Below are 22,482 nucleotides of genomic sequence, written 5' to 3' on the forward strand. Positions count from 1 at the left end.
ACTACCAACGCCTCTCTCATCTCTGAGAGGGACATAGTAGCTACGTCATTTACGTCATTTATTTGATGTCTGTTGGCTTGGCTGCAGCATTTTTGTGTCACGCGCTGTACCTGTCAACTCAACTGAAGCATCGTTATAATCGGCTACTTCATGAGAAAGTTTCACTAGTAGCTAGCTAGCTATGTTTCATAAAAACTTAACAACTTTTATACTGTTAGATACATTTCAAAAGTGCTGATAAAATACATGGCCTAATAGAGTTAATTTTTTCTGTCTGATTTTACTGGACAAAATGAATTGGGTCGGTGGTTCAAGGTAAGTTTGACAGCTAGCTAGCTAACGTTAACTTGCTAAACTAACGTTAGCACTTTTACACATGTTCTTTTTGACAGTCTGGGTGGAACAAGTTTTAGAAAACCTTGTTAGCAAATATTCAACATGAACTTTCGCTTTCTTTGACAAATAACATTAGAACTGTAACATAACTGTTACTATTTAACAAAAATATTCTACTGACCCCCTTTTAAAAATATTATATTGACCCCCTTTTAAATAGCAATTTTAACTTGATTTTCCATTATAAATATTCAGGAACCGGTTTATGATGAGAAATGACATGAAAAAGCAGAGGGTAAGTTAAACCCACAGTGGCCTTAAATAAGGTCCCATATTGTATACATTATAATACAGTATACACTACCGTTCAAAAGTTTGGAGTCACTTAGAAACAGACGCCTCACAAGTTGTCAACTGGCAGCTTCATTAAATAGTAACTCCACGCTGGCAAAATACCAGCGTGAAGAGGTGACTCCGGGATGCTGGCCTTCTAGGCAGAGTTCCTCAGTTCAGTGTCTGTTCTTTTGCCCATCTTTTATTTTTATTGGCCAGTCTGAGATATGGCTTTTTCTTTGCAACTCTGCCTAGAAGGCCAGCATCCCAGAGTCGCCTCTTCACTGTTGACGTTGAGACTGGTGTTTTACGGGTGCCATTTAATGAAGCTGCCAGTTGAGGACTTGTGAGGTGTCTGTTTCTCAAACTAGACACTCTAATGTACTTGTCCTCTTGCTCAGTTGTGCACCGGGGCCTCCCACTCCTCTTTCTATTCTGGTTAGGGCCAGTTTGCGCTGTTCTGTGAAGGGAGTAGTATACAGTGTTGTACGAGATCTTCAGTTTCTTGCCAATTTCTCACATGGAATAGCCTTCATTTCTCAGAACAAGAGTAGACTGATGAGTTTCAGAAGAAAGTTCTTTGTTTCTGGCCATTTTGAGCCTGTAATCGAACCCACAAATGCTGATGCTCCAGATATTCAACTAGTCTAAAGAAGGACAGTTTTATTGCTTCTTTAATGAGCACAACAGTTTTCAGCTGTGCTAACATAATTGCAAAATGTTTTTTTAATGATCAATTGGCCTTTTAAAATGATAAACTTAGATTAGCTAACACAACGTGCCATTGGAACACAGGAGTAATGGTTGCTGATAATGGGCCTCTGTATGCCTATGTAGATATTACATTAAAAAATCTGCAGTTTTCAGCTACAATAGTCATGTACAACATTAACAATGTCTACACTGTATTTCTGAACAATTTGATGTTATTTTAATGGACCTAAAATGTGCTTTTCTTTCAAAAACAAGGACATTTCTAAGTGACCCCAAACTTTTGAACGGTAGTGTATGTGACATGATAATACATATGCCAACATTTTATCAGGAATTCTTTGAAAAGACAAAAATGCAGAGAAAGATGAAAACATTAGGAATACCAACCTCTCCTAAAGGAGCCAGTTCTGGAAGTATGGACCTAGTGACTTTATTCATAGTAAACCAGATTGCTGCAAAGAAAGAAAACAATGGTGAGTTCAGACAGGCATTTATAGATTATGAATAAATACTAATAACATTGAAAAAGGATCCCACCCACCCACAACAATAACTTTGTTTGTTCCAGATCAGCCAAAGATAACTCACATCACTGATGATAAAGGAGGACCCAAGTCGATGAGGGAGGGGCCCCTGGAGTTACCCATGAGCCCTTGCTCCCCATCACGGCTGTCCCTTGTGGAGAGCCAGCCTTTGTACAGGTATCGGTTATATATATCAAATCAAATTTATTTATAAAGCCCTTCTTACATCAGCTGATATCTCAAAGTGCTGTACAGAAACCCAGCCTAAAACCCCAAACAGCAAGCAATGCAGGTGTAGAAGCACGGTGGCTAGGAAAAACTCCCTAGAAAGGCCAGAACCTAGGAAGAAACCTAGAGAGGAACCAGGCTATGAGGGGTGGCCAGTCCTCTTCTGGCTGTGCCGGGTGGAGATTATAACAGAACATGGCCAAAATGTTCATAGATGACTAGCAGGGTCAAATAATAATAATCACAGTGGTTGTCGAGGGTGCAACAGGTCAGCACCTCAGGAGTAAATGTCAGTTGGCTTTTCAGAGTATCTCTACCGCTCCTGCTGTCTCTAGAGAGTTGAAAACAGCAGGTCTGGGACAGGTAGCACGTCCGGTGAAGAGGTCAGGGTTCCATATCCGCAGGCAGAACAGTTGAAACTGGAGCAGCAGCACGGCCAGGTGGACTGGGGACAGCAAGGAGTCATCAGGCCAGGTAGTCCTGAGGCATGGTCCCTAGGGCTCAAGTCCTCCGAGAGAGAGAAAGAAAGAAAGAGAGAATTAGAGAAAGCATACTTAAATTCACACAGGACACCGGATAAGACAGGAGAAATACTCCAGATATAACAGACTGACCCTAGCCCCCCGACACATAAACTACTGCAGCATCATTACTGGAGGCTGAGACAGGAGGGGTAGGGAGACACTGTGGCCCCATCCGACGATACCCCCGGACAGGGCCAAACAGGCAGGATATAACCCCACCCACTTTGCCAAAGCACAGCCCCCACACCACTAGAGGGATATCTTCAACCACCAACTGACCATCCTGAGACAAGGCCGAGTATAGCCCACAAAGATCTCCGCCACGGCACAACCCAAGGGGGGCGCCAACCCAGACAGGAAGATCACGTCAAGCAATTATAGAATAATTTTAGGAGGAAAAGTGAAACAGTAGCTCATCTTTAATGACATTAAAGTATTTGTAATAACGGTAGTGTACTACTCATGTATTTTAGTATCCAGGCTGCTAGAAAGAGAAAGCACTGCATTCCTGATCGATTCAAGTGTAGACAGGTCAGTCGGCATTTACTCACACTGATTCATCTTTTCTGACAAGACAAATACATCACCTTACATCACTAGTACTCTTTTGATCATATTTCTGAACATACAGATACAGTAAGCTTTATGGAAATGTTGACTCAACCTTGTGACATTTGGCTGGTTCATTGGTTGTTGCTCTCAGCTCTCACCAGTGCTGGAGTCGAACATGTCAGACACCAGTACGTCAGACTACCAGCAACGCATCCAGGACACCCTGAGCCCCTTCTGCTCGGCATCATCGTCAGTCTCCCCCTCAGGGGCAGGCCTGTTCTCCCTCCAGCAGAGAGCACAGGTCCAGCCACAGCTACACTGCTCCCCTAGACCCCCCTGGGATACCTCCACCTCAGAGCAACTACAGGTATTCATACAAATACAGTCATAGTAACAGTATTTCTTCATTTGGAATGGATTTAACCCCACCTCTACCCCACAAATACATGAAACAAAGACAAATGAATGTGCATTCATTCCACTGTACTAACAGTTTTGTAAAGTAAAGAGAAAGTATAACTGAAACCTAATGGATATTTGATTTTGTAGTTTAGACCTTTCTCTCAGCCAGGAGGGAGGAGAGAGTGTTCCCCGTGGGCCACAGGACCAAGTGGACCCAAACAGCAGCTGAACATGACCCCCCCTGTGTCCAGAGTACGGTTTGGAGGCACAGAGCCTGAGTGAGTACTGAACTGAAATATCAAAGATGTGTTTTTACCTGATATGCAGGAAATGTTGATTTTCTTTATCCATCTTCTGTTCATACATTATTGAGATTGACAACCCCCTCTGAACTGATATTCTTCTTATCCTGATTTCCATTGCTGTATTGATTCTGTCCGTGAAGACAGATGTATTAGTTGATATTTCCATAACTTGTGCACTGACTAATGGGGTATGCATCTGCCTACCCAGTAGCACAGACACCAGAGACCATGTCATGCACGCAGTGGGGTTCTCTATCAACCAATCGGAGGGCAAAGACCACACCTTGGCGTTCTCTCTCAAAGATCAGACAATGAAGTTCTCTCTCAACCAAATAGAGAGTGAAGAGCAACACGAGAAAGCACTCTTCGGGGCCTGTAGTAATGAGGAATATGGAAGTGAAGGTACTGTTTAATCCCAGATGGCACCCTATGCCCTATATAGTGCACTACTTTTGGGCAGGGCCCATAGGGCTCTGGTCAGAAGTATAGCATTGTAGGTAATAGGGTTCCATTTGCTACGAATACACTGTGTAGTGTGCATTATGTAGGCTATTAATCATGTCCCTTCACTAAAACTATGATACATGTTTTTGCATAAAGTTTGCCAATCTCTCTTTATTGACATACAGTACCAGTCAAAAGTTTGGGCACACCTACTCATTCCAGGGTTTTCCTTTATTTGTACTATTTTCTACATTGTAGAATAATGGCGAAGATATCAAACTATGAAATAACACATATGGAATCATGTAGTAACCAAAAAAGTGTTAAACAAATCAAAATATATATTTTATATTTAAGATTCTTCAAAGTAGCCACCCTTTGCCTTGATGACAGCTTTGCAAACTCTTGGCATTCTCTCAACCAGCTTCATGACGTAGTCAGCTGGAATTAATTTCAATAAACAGATGGGCCTTGTTTCCTTAATGCTTTTGAGCCAATCAGTTGTGTTGTGACAAGGTGTGGGGGGGGGGATACAGAAGATTGCCCTATTTGGTAAAAGACTAAGTCCATATTATGGCAAGAACAGCTGAAATAAGCAGCAAGAAACAACAGTCCATCCTTACTTTAAGACATGAAGGTCAGTCAATCCATAAAATTTCAAGAACTTTGAAAGTTTCTTCAAGTAAAGTCGCAAAAACCATCAAGAGCTATGATGGAACTGGCTCTCATGAGGACCGCCACAGGAAAGGAAGACACAGAGTTCTGAACTGTTGATGATCAAGTTCATTAGTTACCAGCCTCAGAAATTGCAGCCCAAATAAATCCTTCAGAGTTCAAGTAACAGACAAATCTCAACATCAACTGTTCAGAGGAAACTGCGTGAATCCAGCCTTCATGGTCGAATTTCTGCAAAGAAACCACTACTAAAGGAAACCAATAATAAGAAGAGACTTGCTTGGGCCAAGAAACATGAGCAATGGACATTAGACCGGTGGAAATCTGTCCTTTGGTCTGATGAGTCCAAATTTGAGATTTTTGGTTCCAACTGCCATGTCGCAGAGTAGGTGAATGGATGATCTCTGCATGTGTGGTTCCCACCATGACGCATGGAGAAGGAGGTGTGATGTTGTGGGGGTGATTTGCTGGTGACACTGTCTGTGATTTATTTAGAATTCAAGGCACACTTAACCAGCATGGCTACCACAGCATTCTGCAGGGATACGCCATCCCATCTGGTTTGCACTTAGTGGGACTATAATTTTTTTTTCAACAGGACAATGACCCAACACACCTGCAGGCTGTGTAAGGGCTATTTGACCAAGAAGGAGAGTGATGGAGTGCTGCATCAGATGACCTGGACTCCACAATCACCCGACGTCAACCCAATTGAGATGGTTTGGGATGAGTTGGACCACAGAGTGAAGGAAAAGCAACCAACAAGTGCTCAGCATATGTGGGAACTCCTTCAAGACTGTTGGAAAAGCATTCCAGGTTGTCACGTCTACTCCCGCTCCTCCCCTCCGTCGGCTCTTCATTATGAGGCACACCTGGACTCAATCACTTCTCTGATTACCTCCCCTATATCTGTTACTCCCTTAGTTCCATTCCCAAGGCAGTATTGACTATGTGTTTCATGTCTGTACACTACTCGTGTTTCTTGTTTTGCTCCATTTTCCGTTTATTATTAAACTCACCACCTGCACTTGCTTCCCGAATCCCAGCGTCCACGTTACAGAATACTGCCTCACCAAATGGAAGCAGCAGGAAATGTCAGTTTGTCCCTCCCGGATAAATATGACGGAACCCCATCTAAATGCTGTGGCTTCCTACTCCAGTGCTCCCTCTATTTTGCGTATCAGATGGGAGCCCCCACCACAGAGAGGTCCAAGGTTGCCACGGTTATTTGTCTGCTGACTGGGCGGGCGTTGGAGCGGGCTACGGCCGTCTGGGAGAGAGGAGAGGAGGAGCTGGCTTCGTAGGGCAGAGTGGGGGGTGAGCTACTACTCCAACTACAGCAGGAAGACCAGACCGCTGCCGGTTACGCACTCACCTTCCGGACAGTAGCAGCATCCAGTGGATGGAATGAGCTGGCGCTCCGTACGCTGTTCCAAAGAGGACTGCGCGAGGAGGTCCAGTCGGAACTGGCATGTTGTGACGACAGCCTCTCCTTGGACGCACTCATCGCGATGGCCATCTGGTTGGATAATCTAATTCAGGAGCGTCGGTACCCACATCGCTTCTCTCCCTCCCTCAGTGAACACTCTGTAGCAGAGCCTGAAACTATGGAGGTAGCGGTCACACACCTCCCCGCGGCGGAGCGACGCAGACGGAGACAGCTGAGGCTCTGTCTCTATTGTGGTCAAGGGAGGCACCAGCTTCAGAGTGTCCGGTACGTCCCAATTCGGGATCCACAAGCCCAGAGGGACGGTCACGTGATCTTCCACCTCCTGGGGCAGGTGTGAGTATCCCATCTTCATCAGTTTCTGCTAAACCCTTTTAGTGTCGATCACACTAGCTGACTGTCCCTCATGTACTGTTTCTACAGCGCTAGTGGATTCCGGTGCCGCGGGGAACTTTATTGACCAGACCCTTGCCTCCTCTCTGAACATCCCCTCATACCCGCTCTCCTCTCCATTTCCGGTTCAAGCTCTTGATAAATCGGCCACTAGAATCCGGAACCATCACACACATCACCACACCACTCACCCTCATCGTTGAGTCCATTCATCAGGAAAACATCCCTTTCTTCATCACTAGTGCACCAGCTCACAAGATCATCCTCGACCTCCCATGTCTCCAACGCCATAACCCCACCATCTCATGGTCAAGGATGAGAATCACGGACTGGTCACCCGAATGCTGGACGACCTGTTTTCCTGTTGCCTCTCGTGTCGTAGCCCCTGTGGTCTGGGACGTAGATGTGTACATTCGCCAGGCTCTGGATAGGGAACCCGCTCCCACTACCTGTCCTCCTGAGCGCATCTACATTCCCATGGGGATAAGGGGGCGAATGTTGACCTGGGTACACACAGCTGTCGTCGCTGGACATCCTGATCACCCGTACTAAAAAAAGTATTGGTGGCCCACCTTGGCGCAGGACGTTACTCGCTACGTGAACTCCTGTTCTGTGTGTGCCGAAACTAAGTCTCCCGGCACGCTCCAGCAGGGAAGCTCCTTCCCCTTCCAGTGCCTCAGCGTCCCTGGTCTCATCTGTCCATTGACTTTATTATCGATCTCCCGTCCTCTGACGGTTTCACCACCCTTCTGGTGGTTGTGGACAGATTTTCTAAAACATGCCAGTTTATTCCTGTCTCTGGTCTCCCTACCTTAATGGCCTTCCGGAGGACATTGTCTCCGACCGTGGCCCCCAATTCATGTCACGGGTATGGAGGGCTTTCATGGAGAATTTGGGGGTCACGGTCAGCCTCACTGGGTACCGGCTTCAGTCCAACGGGCAGGTGGAGAGGATGAACCAGAAGCTGGGGGAGTTCCTGAGGAGTCACTGCCAGGACTGGCAGGGGAAGTGGGCCCAATTTCTTCCCTGGGCGGAATATGCACAGAATTCATTACGTCACTCCTCCACCGGGCTTACTCACTTCCAGTGTGTCCTGGGTTGTTAGCTGGCTCTGGCTACATGGCCTCCGAGCCATACCAAGGCCCCTGCGGTGGACGAGTGATTCCTGCGCGCAGAGGAGGTTTGGAGTGATGCTCATGTGAGGATCCAGCGTGCCGTCCATCGCCAGAAGGAGCAGGCGGATCGCCACCTCAGTGTGGCGCCCGTGTTCCATCCTGGTGATCGTCTGGCTTTCCACCAGGAACCTCCCACTCAGCCTGCCCTGCAAGAAGCTGAGTCCCCGGTTTGTGGGGCCGTTCAAAGTTCTCCAGAGGGTTAACGAGGTGACTTATAGGTTACAGCTTCCCAGTGATTATCGTATCTCACCTTAATTTCATGTCTCCCTTCTGGTGGTTCCTGGTCCCCTGGCTGATGCTGTCCCCCACAACACCCACCCGCCCCCCCTGGACGTCCCGCCTATGCCGTCAGATCCCTACTGGACTCCCGACATCGTGGGGGTCGGCACCTGCACTTGCTTCCCGACTTCCAGCGTCCACATTACACCAAGCGTCCACATTACACAGGGGAAGCTGGTTGAGAGAATGCCAAGAGTGTGCCAAGCTGTCAGCAAGGCAAAGGGTGGCTACTTTGAAGAATCTCAAATATAAAATATATTTGGATTTGTTTAACACTTTTTTGGTTACTACATGATTCCATGTGTGTTATTTCATAGTTTTGATGTCTTCACTATTATTCTACAATGTAGAAAATAGTGAAAATAAAGAAAAACCCTTGAATGAGTAGGTGTGTCCAAACTTTTGATTGGTACTGTATGTATGTCAATTCATCCCAGCAGCTAATTTTAAGAAGGGGATGTCTAAGATATATCTCAAGGAGGAAGTACCAACGTCTTCCAGAGATGTGAATGAATCACAGAGCCAAGACCCTGAACCTGATTTTCTGACTCAGGTAATTGCAGGCAGCAGCATTACATCAGGTGTCTAATGCCACCTAGTGGCAGAATTGGAATAATTTCAGAGCTAAACAATGATGACGTTAAAATACAGTACCATTTAGCATACAGTTTTTCCAAAGCTACTACAGTCATGCGTGCAAACATTTTACATACTGGTGGTCTCGGAAATCGAGCCCACTATCCTGGCGTTGGAAGTACCATGCTCTACCAACTGAGCCACCGAGGACCTGATGAGAGAATGATAATAGGTAAAGGTAAGGGGAAATGTGTTCATACGGTGAAGGCTAGCCTGTTTCATTGTTACACCTGTATTCCAACAGGTTTCCAACTGCACTGATGTCAGCTCATGTAAGTTTCCACAGTATATTCAAAATCATCTGCTGTTCACCATCTGTCTGACACTGATAGTCTGAGTCCCAAATGGCACCCTATTCCCTATATAGTGCCAAATTAGGAATTTAATGAGGAATAATTGGGTGTCATTTGGGACGCAACCTGGTAGAGACTTACCTGCAGATCTGTCTTCAGCTTGTCCTGGAAACACTCATAATGGTCCTAAGGAATGCTGTGAATCATCGCCCAGTTACTCTCCAAGAGGAGGTTACTTTAGTTCAGACTCTGATGATGACGTAAGTAAACAACAATTAATACTGTTTACATCATTTGGTTAATATACTGTAAGGGAATGCTTAGATTTTCCATAGATCCCATAGGCCTACCATTACTGACTTGGTAACACTTTACATTTAATTGCTCTTATAAGTCTGCGTAATTACTGTTTATAACATGTTGTTACATAGTAACTGCTTTGCATTTACATGGTAATATCAACATATTTCTTAGCCTGAGTCCTAGATCTGTTTGTGCTGTCTTGTCAACTCCATTGCTGTCACGTAGGTTGACAATGACAGCAATGGAGTTGACAAGACAGCACATACAAATCTGGGATTTAGGCTGCATATTTTCATACTAATCTTTAAATGTCACACCAGGAGGTGGAGGATTATCACCAGTGTCATCAGGATGGATCCTCACAGTCACACACAGTGAGGTCCTGTAGTGAAAAGTTCCCTGTCCTCAGCCAAGGCTCATCACATTGGAACACACAACTGGGTCACCCTCAGTCTCAACCCAGACCTTACACCCCACCCACTAGGCCTCAATGCACAGGGAACTGTGGAAACGACCAGAGAGATCATAGAGACCAGAGAGCTTTGGAGAGCTTTGGCTACACTGAGAGACGGTCAGGCTGTGTAGTTACAGATGACAGTAATGGCCAGGTTAGGGTTATAAGTGATCAGTCTGTCCCATATTGTCCTCTGTCTGAATCACAGTGCTCTGAGGTTCACCAACAAAAGATGGAAGCCACCGGAACACGAGAAACACAAACACGAGAAATGGGAACACAGACTGTCGCCAACATCACCTCGAAATGTCCAACATCGGACGTTTCAACTCAGTGCAGTTTTGGACTGGAGTGTAAAGAGAACAACCTCATGGACTCTGAATCCCACAAGTCTGCTTACAATGTAATACCGACCCCAACTACCAGAGGGCAGGCAAGTCACAGAGAAGAGTCTATGAGCCAACAGACACACAGAGCATTATCAGACAGATCCAGGAGGAAGGGAGAAGAGCAAACGCCCTGGAGAAAATCAACAGCCAGAGAGCTCAAGGCTGGACCTGGGCACCATCCATCAATCATCCCTTCTAACAAGTGTCGTAACACTAACACTGAGAGTAGAGTGTGTTTTCAGAGACCCACTTCCTCTATACTAGATGATCTCCTCATCACCAATGATGTAAAAGGTATAAATAGCAAATGTTTGATGTAATTAACAAATCAGTGTAGCCGATATAGACATATCTATGGCAGATGATTTCCAAATCAATGCAAACAACTTCATATGTGGTGTAATTTGTCATAGATAATCGATTGAAAGTAAAGCTAGTGAATGCGTGTAACAAGCACACGTTATACTGCAATTATATTTACTCTGATCTGTATATGTTGACATTCTTCCATACAGTTTGTTGCAGTTATTTTCTTACGGACCGAGATTCATGATGGTGTTATTTTTTTGTATTTTCAGTAGTATTTTGAAACTGGATGTTGCTCCCTAATGATGTTTTTCTCTCTTCCATCCAGACTTGAGAGATGAGCAGCTGCAGCATAGAGGACAAGGAGATGAAAGAGAGGTCCTGGACCCTGTTGAGAATGTTCCTCTTAGAGAAGACCTTCCAGATGACAAAGAGGAGAAACGGAGTGGGAGTGCAGAGGAGAGGGAGGAGGTCACTGCTGAGAGCGGAGTTAACAGGCTTTCAGAGGAGGTTGAGACACTTCAGGAAATAGCAGACATTCTGCTCATGCTGAAGCAGAGGAAAAAAGATTAGAGGTGGGAAGGACAGGAGAGGAGGGTATCCCTTTAAGAGTTGTGAACAATACTAGCAACTACATTCCTTTACCACAGAATCTGTTTCTGCATATTTAAAGATTTATAACAATGTCCTTGGGATTCTACATTAAAACGAAAGCCAGACATTGCAAGATAATTTGTTTATTTTTTCCCAATACATATTTAAGTGTTCAAGATTCTCATGAATATATTTACTTTGATAGAATATAAATTCTAGCAAAACATTTACAGCAACAATAATTAAATGTATACTATACAGCACTGGATACATTTTTTTTAATCTTCACTAGTTCTTCATAAGCTAGAATAGAAACACTGCATTTAATTTGTTTTCGCATAGAAAAAAATTGCGCCCGCTCACCATAAACACATTGGATGTCCCCATTTAGGAATTAAAGCAAAGAAGGCAATATAATAATAACACAATGGGTTGTCAAGGGGTTGTTGAGCATCTTTCCTAAAATCACAAAACATCAAATAACTTGTTTGACACTATCTCAAGTTTGTTACATGACGGCAATGTTGTCACCTCTGTGAAGGGGGTGTGCAATAAAGTGTTTTTTCTCTATAAAACGAACTGTGATAATAATAAAAAAGACATCTTCCAGTGAACCTCCAGTTTAGACTACCTATAGTATCCTCTCTTTTCTAATCACATTTCTAATCAAATACTCAAATATTGATAATAAATACTCAATAATCCAGTATTGACACTGATGTTCCAATGAACTGGCAAAACACATCTAGTGATCCTTTGAAATGCTGTCATTTCATTTCAGTCTAAAGAAAATCCTATTTGAATTCCCAATAGTAGCTATCTATCTTGTTTTGTCACAGACAATAATACACAGACATATTCTCATCGACATTATGTTCACCACTTTAAACAAGAGTCTGCTACACACAAATCTATGTGTACTCAAGTACTCAACTAAAAAGGTGTCACCTTACATAGTTTTATGATATATAAAACAACATTAGCAAGTACAGTACAGTACTCCTTGACCCTTTAGAACACGAGAACCCCAGCTATTTTACGTGAAGAGTATGCTTTGCAATTTGTACATAAGGCTGTGGAGGAAGACAACGTAAAATGGAGACAAAATAAGACATTCTTTCTGACATTGTTTTCCCAAAGAACAACTATGTGTGACATTAACTGACTAAACTGTCCATTTCAATGCATGGTTATTTTCTCTGAGAGACTGAGGTACAACCCAATGAATAGTCTGGTCTACATTTAGCAATAAAAACATTTGCAACTTCTGAAATCAAAAAAGGCTATCATCACACTGGCTGGCCATATAGTCAACTCCATACATTTCACTTCAGTACAGGCACCGACATCATGGGTAAAATACATTGGAATAGGCCTCCTGGGTGGCGCAGTGGTCTAAGGCACTGCATCGCAGTGCTAGCTGTGCCACCAGAGACTCTAGGTTCGACTCTGGGTTCTGTCGCAGCCGGCCGGGACCGGGAGGTCCATGGGGCGACGCACAATTGGCCTAGTGTCGTCTGGGTTAGGGAGGGTTTGGCCGGTAGGGATATCCTTGTCTCATCGCCCAATGTGTACGGTGTTTCCTCCGACACATTGGTGCGGCTGGCTTCTGGGTTGGATGTGCGCTGTGTTAAGAAGCAGTGCGGCTTGGTTGGGTTGTGTTTCGGAGGACGCGTGGCTCTCGACCTTCGTCTCTCCCGAGCCCATACGGGAGTTGTAGCGATGAGACAAGACAGTAACTACTAACAATTGGATACCACGAAATTGGGGACAAAAAGGGTGTAAAAATAAAATACATTGGAATAAATAACATAATAATCCATAGGTTTACTAATAAGAAAACAAAGACAGGTCATGTGCTACTGTAGTTTATCAACCAACATGATAAAACAAATAGCAAAGCAAGACTCATCATCATAGACAGAGAACATGTTAGGTCCCAAATGGCATGCTATTCCCTTTATAGTGCACTACTTTTGACCAAGGCCCATAAGGCTCTGGTTAAAAGTAGTGCACTATATAGGGAATAGGGTGTCATTTGGGATGCAAAGCCCAGGTGTACTACTAGTGTCTGACACCCCATTTGTGATGCTACGGATAAGCTGAGACAATATTGTTTTGAGTTGTGTTTCATATAGAAAGGCATACTGGTATCAACACTATATATTACAATCCCTCTCTCTGATTTTAAAACTTGTAATATCATGGCAATTTTGGTGGACGTTTGGACTCCTACAATAAAGGTTTTGTTGTGAAGAGGTTTTATCTCTAATCATAGGGTTTTATGTGAGGGAAAAGGCAATAGTTTTGTTAATTGTATGGAAATTCATAATAATGCGACATATGAACAGTAAAATGGATGTCTAAATGCTGAGGATAAATATGAATGTAATGTATGCTTAATACTATTTACATGATGGTTTATAAATCAAAAAGATCACTTATCAAACTATAGAAGTAACTACAACATTACATTGGCAAAATCAAATGTGTAAGTAACTTGTGTTATAAATAGCTACCCTGTGTGTGAAAAAGATGCAGCAATGTAACCTACGTGACTGTGAGGCAAACCAGAGAACAGGACTCGGGGAGGTTGTAGCTCCCCGAGTCTGTATCAAGCTTCCTGTCCATGTAATATTATTAATTATGATCTAAAAGGCTAAACTAATCCTAAATCAAACACTCCTACTCTGAGACACTTTCACTTTCTGAGATGAGAGAACAAGGACCATATCCAAGGCCAAAGTTACAAACTAGACTGGGACCAGATCTGTTTGTGTTCTTCCCAACTCCATGGCTGTCATCATAAAGCCATTATTTGGCATGACAATGAGTTGGTATGAAAGCACAAACAGACTGACACTCAGGCTAGGGCTAATCCACGTCGGAGGCATCGTTATCAGAGAGGTGGTAGTTGCTCCCCTTCACCCTGATGTACTCCACCTGCCGGTCCTCGTCAGAGTCTGTGGCCCCGCAGGAGCACAGCTGGTTGTCGAACAGGGACTCAATCTCCTCCAGCCTCCGGCTCTTTGTCTCAGGCAGACAGCCGTAGATGAAGAAGAACCCAAGCAGAGCCAGGCTGGAGTAAAGGAAAAACACTCCTGGGAAATAACAATAACAACAACTACAAAATCAACAACACATCATCTGTCAGTCATTAATAGTGCCTACAGTTTTTCCATGACTACCGTACGTGACCAAGAAGGGCACAGAGGTTTTCCTGTACTAACAGCAAAGTTCAGTTCTAGGCTGCAACAGTGTATAATTCAGTATCTACTGCACATTATTAAATGACAGCAAGTAATCAAACATGATGAAACTACATTCATTACACATTGAGCCTATCATAAGATATCTCAAGTCTCTCTAGATTAATCAAATGTCCAACAAAGGTCAGATCCTGCTGTTCAGGTTGATTGATCAAGGATGTCCTGTAAGTGGGGTATTGATCAGTGACTACGGTTTGTACTGTAGTAGGTGAGGGACTGGGCCACGTGGATGAAGATGTGCCTGTGTTACCGTAGTAGGTGAGGTTCTGAGCCACATGGAGGAAGGTGAGGGAGACCAGGAAGTTAAACATCCAGTTGACTCCAGCTGAACAGGCGTTCCCTGTGCTCCGGGCCCACAGGGGGTAAATCTCAGAGTTGATTGTCCACGGCATTGGACCCATACCTGGAAGTGGAGGGATGACACAGGGCTTACGATAGCTCTACAGTACAGTAACTACCCCCCCCCCCCGCATGCAAACAATGCTGAATCAAGACGTATATACAGTAAGCACACAAATCAAACCTTTAAGCAAGTATACCAAATGACATCAATGCATGGTTAACGCCAAACTTGAAATGAGATCACATTTTCTAATAATGCATTTCTTTAGTTAGTAGTTGCCTCACAGTGAAAGTGAAATACAGCGTAAATTGAATCTCTACATAGATCAGTGTTGCCTCTCACCTGGGGCGAAGAAGGCCAGATAGAGAACAAGACCCAGTAGGACCACCCAGGAGTAGGAGGTGGGACAGTAGTTATAGGCCCAGTACGTATTGACTCTCAGCTGGGTCGAGTTGGAACACCTGGTACAAGACAGTTATTGTATTGTAGCAACAGTAGTTATGTTATGGATAGAGGGGTACTATGAGTACAGTATTATAGAATAACCACTTCTCAAGCCTTCTTCAAGGAGTCTTATTCAACTCCTTCCACTAACCCCCTCCATCCCCTTCACAAACACACAACAAATAAGCCCACACACAGAGCACATTCTATGACTCACCTGCCCCCTGCTGCCCTATGCACAAACACACCCTCTCTCCCTCCCCTTAGTGCCTCCTGTAGCTCACCTGCCCAGGCTGCCTTCTCAGTGGAGGCTGTATTGACAGATACGTAGCTCACCTGCCCCAGGCTGCCTTCTCAGTGGAGGCTGTATTGACAGGTACACACGAGGAGGCGAACAGAGCTGTGCTGTTCTCACGGTAACAGAAGCCACACCCCGGGTCCAGCATACACGGCTCACACAGCCTGGGATGACAGGAGGATTGGACAGAGATGTCATAAACAGAGACAAGATCCTTGAGGAGGTATAACAGAACACATTTACTCGCTGTGAATGGAGAAGATGCTATCTTGAGCTATTTACTCTGATAACATTAGAATAATCTATGTCTGTGTGGGTGTACGTATTTGTGTGTGTGTTTGTGCATCCATGTGTGGGCATGCGTGAGTGTGTAGTGCGGCGAGCATATGGCAGACCGATTTCATTCACAGAGAGAGTAGCTCAACATTTTTTTTTTAACAATTCACCTTTATTTAACCAGGTAGATCAGTTGAGAACAAGTTCTCATTTACAACTGAGAGCTGGCCAAGATAAAGCAAAGCAGCGCGACAAAAACAACAACACAGAGTTACACATGGGATAAACAAATGTACAGTCAATAACACAATAAATCTATGTACAGTGTGTGCAAATGTAGTAAGATTAGGGAGGTACTGTAATATATAGGCCATAGTGGCGAAATAATTACAATTTAGCATTAACACTGGGGTGAGGGATGTGCAGATGATGATGTGCAAGTAGAGATACTGGGGTGCAAAAGAGCAAAAAAATGTATAACAATATGGGGATGAGGTAGTTAGGTAGGCTATTTACAGATGGGCTATGTACAGGTGCAATGATCGGTAAGCTGCTCTGACAGCTGATGCTTAAAGTTAGTGAGGGAGATATATGTCTCCAGCTTCAGTGATTTTTGCAATTCGTTCCAGTCATTGGCAGCAGAGAACTGAAAGGAAAGGCGGCCAAAGGAGGTGTTGGCTTTGGGGATGACCAGTAAAATATACCTGCTGGAGCACGTGCTACGGGTGGGTGTTGCTATGGAGACCAGAGAGCTGAGAAAAGGCGGGGCTTTACCTAGCAAATACTTAAAGATGACCTGGAGCCAATGGGTTTAGCGACGAATATGTAGCGAGGGCCAGCCAACGAGAGCCAGCCAACAAGAGCATACAGGTCACAGTGGTGCGTAGTATATGGGGCTTTGGTGACAAAATGGATGGCACTGTGATAGACTGCATCCAATTTGTAGAGTGTTGTGTTGGAGGCTAGTTTGTAAATGACATCGCCGAAGTCAAGGATCGGTAGGATGGTCAGTTTTATGAGGGTATGTTTGGCAGTATGAGTGAAGGAGGCTTTGTTGCGAAATAGGAAGCCGATTCTAGATTTAATTTTGTATTGGAGATGCTTAATGTGAATCTGGAAGGAGAGTTTACAGTCTAACCAGACACCTAGGTATTTGTAGTTGTCCACATATTCTAAGTCAGAACCGTCCAGAGTAGTGATGCTAGGCGGGCGTGCAGGTAGCAATTGGTTGAAGAGCATTCATTTAGTTTTACTAGCATTTAAAAGCAGTTGAAGGCCACGGAAGGAGTGTTGTATGGCATTGAAGCTCGTTTGGAGGTTTGTTAGCACAGTGTCCAAAGAAGGGCCAGATGTATACAGAATGGTGTCATCTGCGTAGAGGTGGATCAGAGAATCACCAGCAGCAAGAGCAATATCATTGATATATACAGAGAAAAGAGTAGGCCCGAGAATTGAACCCTGTGGCACTCCCATACAGACTGCCAGAGGTCCAGACAACAGCCCCCCCGATTTGACATACTGAACTCTATCTGAGAAGTAGTTGGTGAACCATGCGAGGCAGTCATTAGAGAAACCAAGGCTATTGAGTCTGCTGATAAGAATGCGGTGATTGACAGAGTCGAAAGCCTTGGCCAGGTTGATGAAAACGGCTGCACAGTACTGTCTTTTATCTATGGCGGTTATGATATCGTTTAGGACCTTGAGCGTGGCTGAGGTGCACACATGACCAGCTCGGAAACCAGATTCGATAGTGGTACGGTGGGATTCGAAATGGTCGGTGATCTGTTTGTTAACTTGACTTTCGAAGACTTTAGAAAGGCAGGACAGGATGGATATAGGTCTGTAACAGTTTGGGTCTAGAGTGTCTCCCCCTTTGAAGAGGGGAACGACCGCAGCAGCTTTCCAATCTTTGGGGATCTCAGACGATACGAAAAGAGGTTGAACAGGCTGGTAATAGGGGTTGCAACAATTTCAGCGCATAATTTTAGAAAGAGAGGGTCCAGATTGTCTAGCCCAGCTGATTTGTAGGGATCCAGATTTTGCAGCTCTTTCAGAACTTCAGCTAGAGTTGAAGTCGGAAGTTAACATACACCTCAGCCAAATACATTTAAACTCAGTTTTTCAAAATTCCTGACATTTAATCCTAGTAAAAATTCCCTGTTTTACGTCAGTTAGGATCAGCACTTTATTTTTAAGAATGTGAAATGTCAGAATAATAGTAGAGAGAATGATTTATTTCAGCTTTTATTTCTTTCATCACATTCCCAGTGGGTCAGAAGTTTACATACACTCAATTAGTATTTGGTAGCATTGCCTTTAAATTGTTTAACTTGGGTCAAACGTTTCAGGTAGCCTTCTACAAGCTTCCCACAATAAGTTGGGTGAATTTTGTCCCATTCCTCCTGACAGAGCTGGTGTAACTGAGTCAGGTTTGTAGATCTCCTTGCTCGCACACGCTTTTTCAGTTCTGCCCACACATTTTCTATAAGATTGAGGTCAGGGCTTTGCCACTCCAATACCTTGACCTTGTTGTCCTTAAGCCATTTGCCACAACTTTGGAAGTATGCTTGGGCTCATTGTCCATTTGGAAGACCCATTTGCGACCAAGCTTTAACTTCCTGACTGATGTCTTGAGATATTGCTTCAATATATCCAAATACTTTTCCATCCTCATGATGTCATCTATTTTGTGAAGTGCAACAGTCCCTCCTGTAGCAAAGTACCCCCACTACATGATGCTGTACCCCAGTGCTTCACGGTTGAGATGGTGTTCCTCGGCTTGCAAGCATCCCCCTTTTTCCTCCAAACATAACGATGGTCATTACGGCCAAACAGTTATATTTTTGTTTCATCAGACCAGAGGACATTTCTCGAAAAAGTACGATCTTTGTCCCCATGTGCGGTTGCAAACCGTAGTCTGGCTTTTTTATGGCGGTTTTGGAGCAGTGGCTTCTTCCTTGCTGAGTGGCCTTTCAGGTTATGTCAATATAGGACTTGTTTTACTATGGATATAGATACTTTTATACCTGTTTCCTCCAGCATCTTCACAAGGTCCTTTGCTGTTCTTCTGGGATTGATGTGCACTTTTTGCACCAAAGTACGTTCATTTCTAGGAGACAGAACGCGTATAACGTATACAAACAGCAGATGCGTACTACATTGGGTGGGGCGGGTTGCAGGAAAGTATATTTAGATCGTAGGTGGAAAGTGAGATTAAAATATAAAAAATATATATGAAAAAAAAAACAATGAGACTGACTATTTACATGGGACAAGACGGGACAAGACAAACACACGTCCGACTGCTACGCCATTTAATGACAGAACAGCAAACCCATTACGCCTGCATTAAAGACGAGTCAGACTCATTTAAGACAGTCTTGTTGTTGCAGCTGTGAGTGACCAGAGAGAGTGCTGGTAAATATACACTGGTGTTCAAAACATTAAGAACATCTTCCTAATATTCATTTTCACCCCCTTTTGCCTTCAGAACAGCCTCAATTCGTCAGGGCAAGGACTTTACAATGTATTGAAAGCATTCCACGGGGATACTGGTCCATGTTGACTCCAATGCCTCCCACAGTTCTGTCAAGTTGGCTGGATGTCCTTTGGCTGGATGTCCTTTTGAACCATTCTTGATACACACAGGAAACTGTTGATTGTGAAAACCCCAGCAACATTGCAGTTCTTGACACACTCAAACCGGTGCGCCTGGCACCTCCTACCATACCCCATTCCACTTACAGTGCATTTGGAAAGTATTCAGACCCCTTTACTTTTTCCACATTTTGTTACGTTATACAGCCCTATTCTAAAATGGAACGGGGTATGGTATGGTATGGTACATCTCAAGGATGAGAAACAAGATTCTCTGGTCTGATGAAACCAAGATTGAACTCTTTGGCCTGAATGCCAAGTGTCACGTCTGGAGGAAACCGGGCACCATCTCTACAGTGAAGCATGGTGGTGGCAGCATAATGCTGTGGGGAGGTTTTTCAGCGGCAGGGACAGGGAGACTAGTCAGGATCGAGGACATCCTTGATTGGCCCAGCCAGAGCCAGGACTTGATCCCGATCGAATATCTCTGGAGATACCTGAAAATAGCTGTGCCTCAACGCTCCCCATCCAACCTGACAAAGCTTGAGAGGATCTGCTAGAGAGGAATGGGAAAAACTCCCCAAATCAGGTGTGCCAAGCTTGTAGTGTCATACCCAAGAAGACTTCATGCTATAATCGCTGCCAAAAGTGCTTCAACAAAGTACTGAGTAAAGGGTCTGAATACTTATGTAAATTTAATATTTCATTTTTTGGTTTTTCATAAATTAGCAATAAATTCGAAAAACCAGTTTTTGCTTTGTCATTCTGGGGTATTGTGTGTAGTTTGATGATGAGGAAACAAATATGTAATCAATTTGAGAATAAGGCTGTAACGTAACAAAATGTTTAAAAAGGGGTCTGATTACTTTCCGGCACTGTAAATATTTTGTCTTACCCATTCATTCTCTGAATGGCACACATACACAATCCATGTCTCAATTGGCTCAAGGCTTAAAAATCATTATTTAACTTGTCTCCTCCTCTTCCTCTACACTGATTGAAGTGTAACATCAGTAAGGGATCATAGCTTTCACCTGGATCCACCTGGTCAGTCTATGTCATAGAAAGAGCAGGTGTTCCTGTTTTGTACACTCAGTCTACATGCTGTTGTGTAAATTAGGACAGAGAGTGGCTCAGTCTTTCACAGGGCAGACAGGGTCTCTTTCTCTCTTTCACCCTATCTCTCTCTCTCCATCATTTATATTAACAGAGACCCAACGCCTGTAGCACTGTCGCTAATAGAGTCTGTTGTTGCAGTTAAAATGAACCCCTGGTAGAATAAAAAAACAATCAGAGCAGAGATATTGGAATTATCTACTAGGTAAGTGTTCAGAAACATGTACAGCATGTACAATTAAATTGGAAATAACATTAATTTAATCCTAGATGGAAGAACAGGGAAAATGTATTAAGAAACAAACCCTGTAAAATGTTAATTTGTATTTGTATTTATTATGGATCCCCATTAGCTGCTACCTTTGCAGCAGCTACTCTTCCTAGGGTCCAGCAAAATTAAGGCATTATACACAACATATTAAGTGTGTCCTCAGGCCCCTACTCTACTACCACATGTCTATAATGGGTGTGATTAGTGTGTATGTTATGTGTTTACTGCATTCATGAGCTACTTGATGTGGAATAGTACTGTGCGTAGTACTGTGCGCCTCCCTTAGTCTTTTCTGGACTTGGGAACTGTGAAAAGACCTCTGGTGGCATGTCTTGTGGGGTATGCATGGGTGTCCGAGCTGTGTGCCAGTAGTTCAAACAGACAGCTTGGTGCAATACCTCTGTCAATACCTCTCACAAATACACGTAGCCAGGAGAGATTGACATGCATATTATTAATGTTAGCGCTCTGTTGTCGTGACGAGACTATCATTAAACTGATGACTGTTATTTATTGAATCAAACGAATTATGTTTAATTGTTACCCGATTAAATTAATCAAGTAACAATTAACTCATTAGGGAAGAGATGTTTTTTTTAAGAGAAGAGATGTTTAACAAGTTACTATCTCCCGACTTAAACTCTAAAGATATACCGATATCTCTTACATCAATAAAAGTCAAGTATGCACTATTACCTCATCAGTCTCATTCTGAACATTGCATAATCCGTGGATCCGCAAGAACCCTAGTGATTTTGAATATTCAGGACTACACAAATTGATTTAATCATTTATTTATTAACTAACTAAATAACAACACAGAATACCATACACATTTACATGAGGTAAAAGTCCCTAGTGGACTGATACGATATGACGGCTTGTTACACAATGGAAAGGGGGTGGGGAAAGACAAAGAGAGGGAGAGACAAAGAGAGTCAACTTATCGTACATGCATTTGAAACTACACTCACAGTAACCAGAATACTTAGCACCCTAACCACCACTCATTCGGATTAGAAATGCAATATATAATTACGCGTAGCCACTACCCCGTCTATGGGTAGTGGCTTGATGTAAGGCTCTGGTTGTCCACCAGAGGTCGCAATGTCCTTCTTAGTTGTAGAGCTTCTCTGCTTGAAGTGTTCGTTAGAATAGTTACTTCAGACGTACCAACAGTTGTATCAGAGGGGATTGTCTTCCTTCCCCCCTTGTGTCTTTAGTAAAAAATGTAGGACCATTTTTTCATGCACCACTCCACACTGAATGTTCTGGTCTAGTCTTTACCTTCTTCACTTGTGTTGAGAGTTTCAGAGTTTCTAACCATTTCGTAACGTTCAGCTCCCACTGTACGTCGGCTGGTCTGTAGAGTTTAAACCTTTTTCAGTTGTGTAGCCACCGCGCCACGCTGTCTGGTCTCAGTACAACGTTTCTAACCATTTCAACGTCTGGACCACAGCCTCATGTCTTTTTGGTCTTATAGTTTTAACCATTCGTGACGTCCGGTTTCCACCATCCATCTGCTTGGTCTCAATGGTTGATTATTCAAGGTTCAGCTCCCG

At 43.7% G+C, this 22,482-nt stretch overlaps 2 protein-coding genes across 5 annotated transcripts in view; one reads left to right on the forward strand and one right to left on the reverse strand.

Annotated features, from left to right (window-relative positions):
- Positions 1–80: 80 nt before the first annotated feature.
- On the forward strand, positions 81–11,720 carry LOC139534118 (uncharacterized). Of its 4 annotated transcripts, XM_071332898.1 has the most exons (13): positions 81–315; positions 592–631; positions 1,715–1,856; positions 1,952–2,084; positions 3,133–3,190; positions 3,363–3,578; positions 3,761–3,891; positions 4,127–4,320; positions 8,769–8,884; positions 9,212–9,239; positions 9,420–9,520; positions 9,884–10,700; positions 11,041–11,720. In XM_071332898.1, the coding sequence occupies exons 1-13, from the start codon at positions 293–295 to the stop codon at positions 11,283–11,285; spliced, it is 2,244 nt and encodes a 747-aa protein (XP_071188999.1). In that variant the 5' UTR covers positions 81–292; the 3' UTR covers positions 11,286–11,720. The 4 variants fall into 4 exon arrangements, with proteins under 4 accessions (XP_071188999.1, XP_071188996.1, XP_071188998.1 ...); XM_071332895.1 differs by lacking the exons at positions 81–315; positions 592–631 and having other exon boundaries at positions 1,406–1,856; XM_071332897.1 differs by lacking the exons at positions 81–315; positions 592–631 and having other exon boundaries at positions 1,406–1,856; positions 8,772–8,884.
- LOC139534120 (proton myo-inositol cotransporter-like) overlaps positions 11,430–22,482 on the reverse strand; it is a 66,982-nt gene continuing 55,929 nt past the window's right edge. Inside the window, exons 7-10 of the mRNA XM_071332900.1 lie at positions 15,699–15,824; positions 15,261–15,379; positions 14,826–14,978; positions 11,430–14,407 (exon numbers count right to left, since the gene is read on the reverse strand). Of these exons, the coding sequence (XP_071189001.1) occupies positions 14,181–14,407; positions 14,826–14,978; positions 15,261–15,379; positions 15,699–15,824 (625 nt within the window). The 3' untranslated portion in view covers positions 11,430–14,180. The remainder of the gene's footprint in view (positions 14,408–14,825; positions 14,979–15,260; positions 15,380–15,698; positions 15,825–22,482) is intronic.

This window comes from Salvelinus alpinus, chromosome 11, assembly GCF_045679555.1.
Source record: "Salvelinus alpinus chromosome 11, SLU_Salpinus.1, whole genome shotgun sequence".
Taxonomy (NCBI): domain Eukaryota; kingdom Metazoa; phylum Chordata; class Actinopteri; order Salmoniformes; family Salmonidae; genus Salvelinus; species Salvelinus alpinus.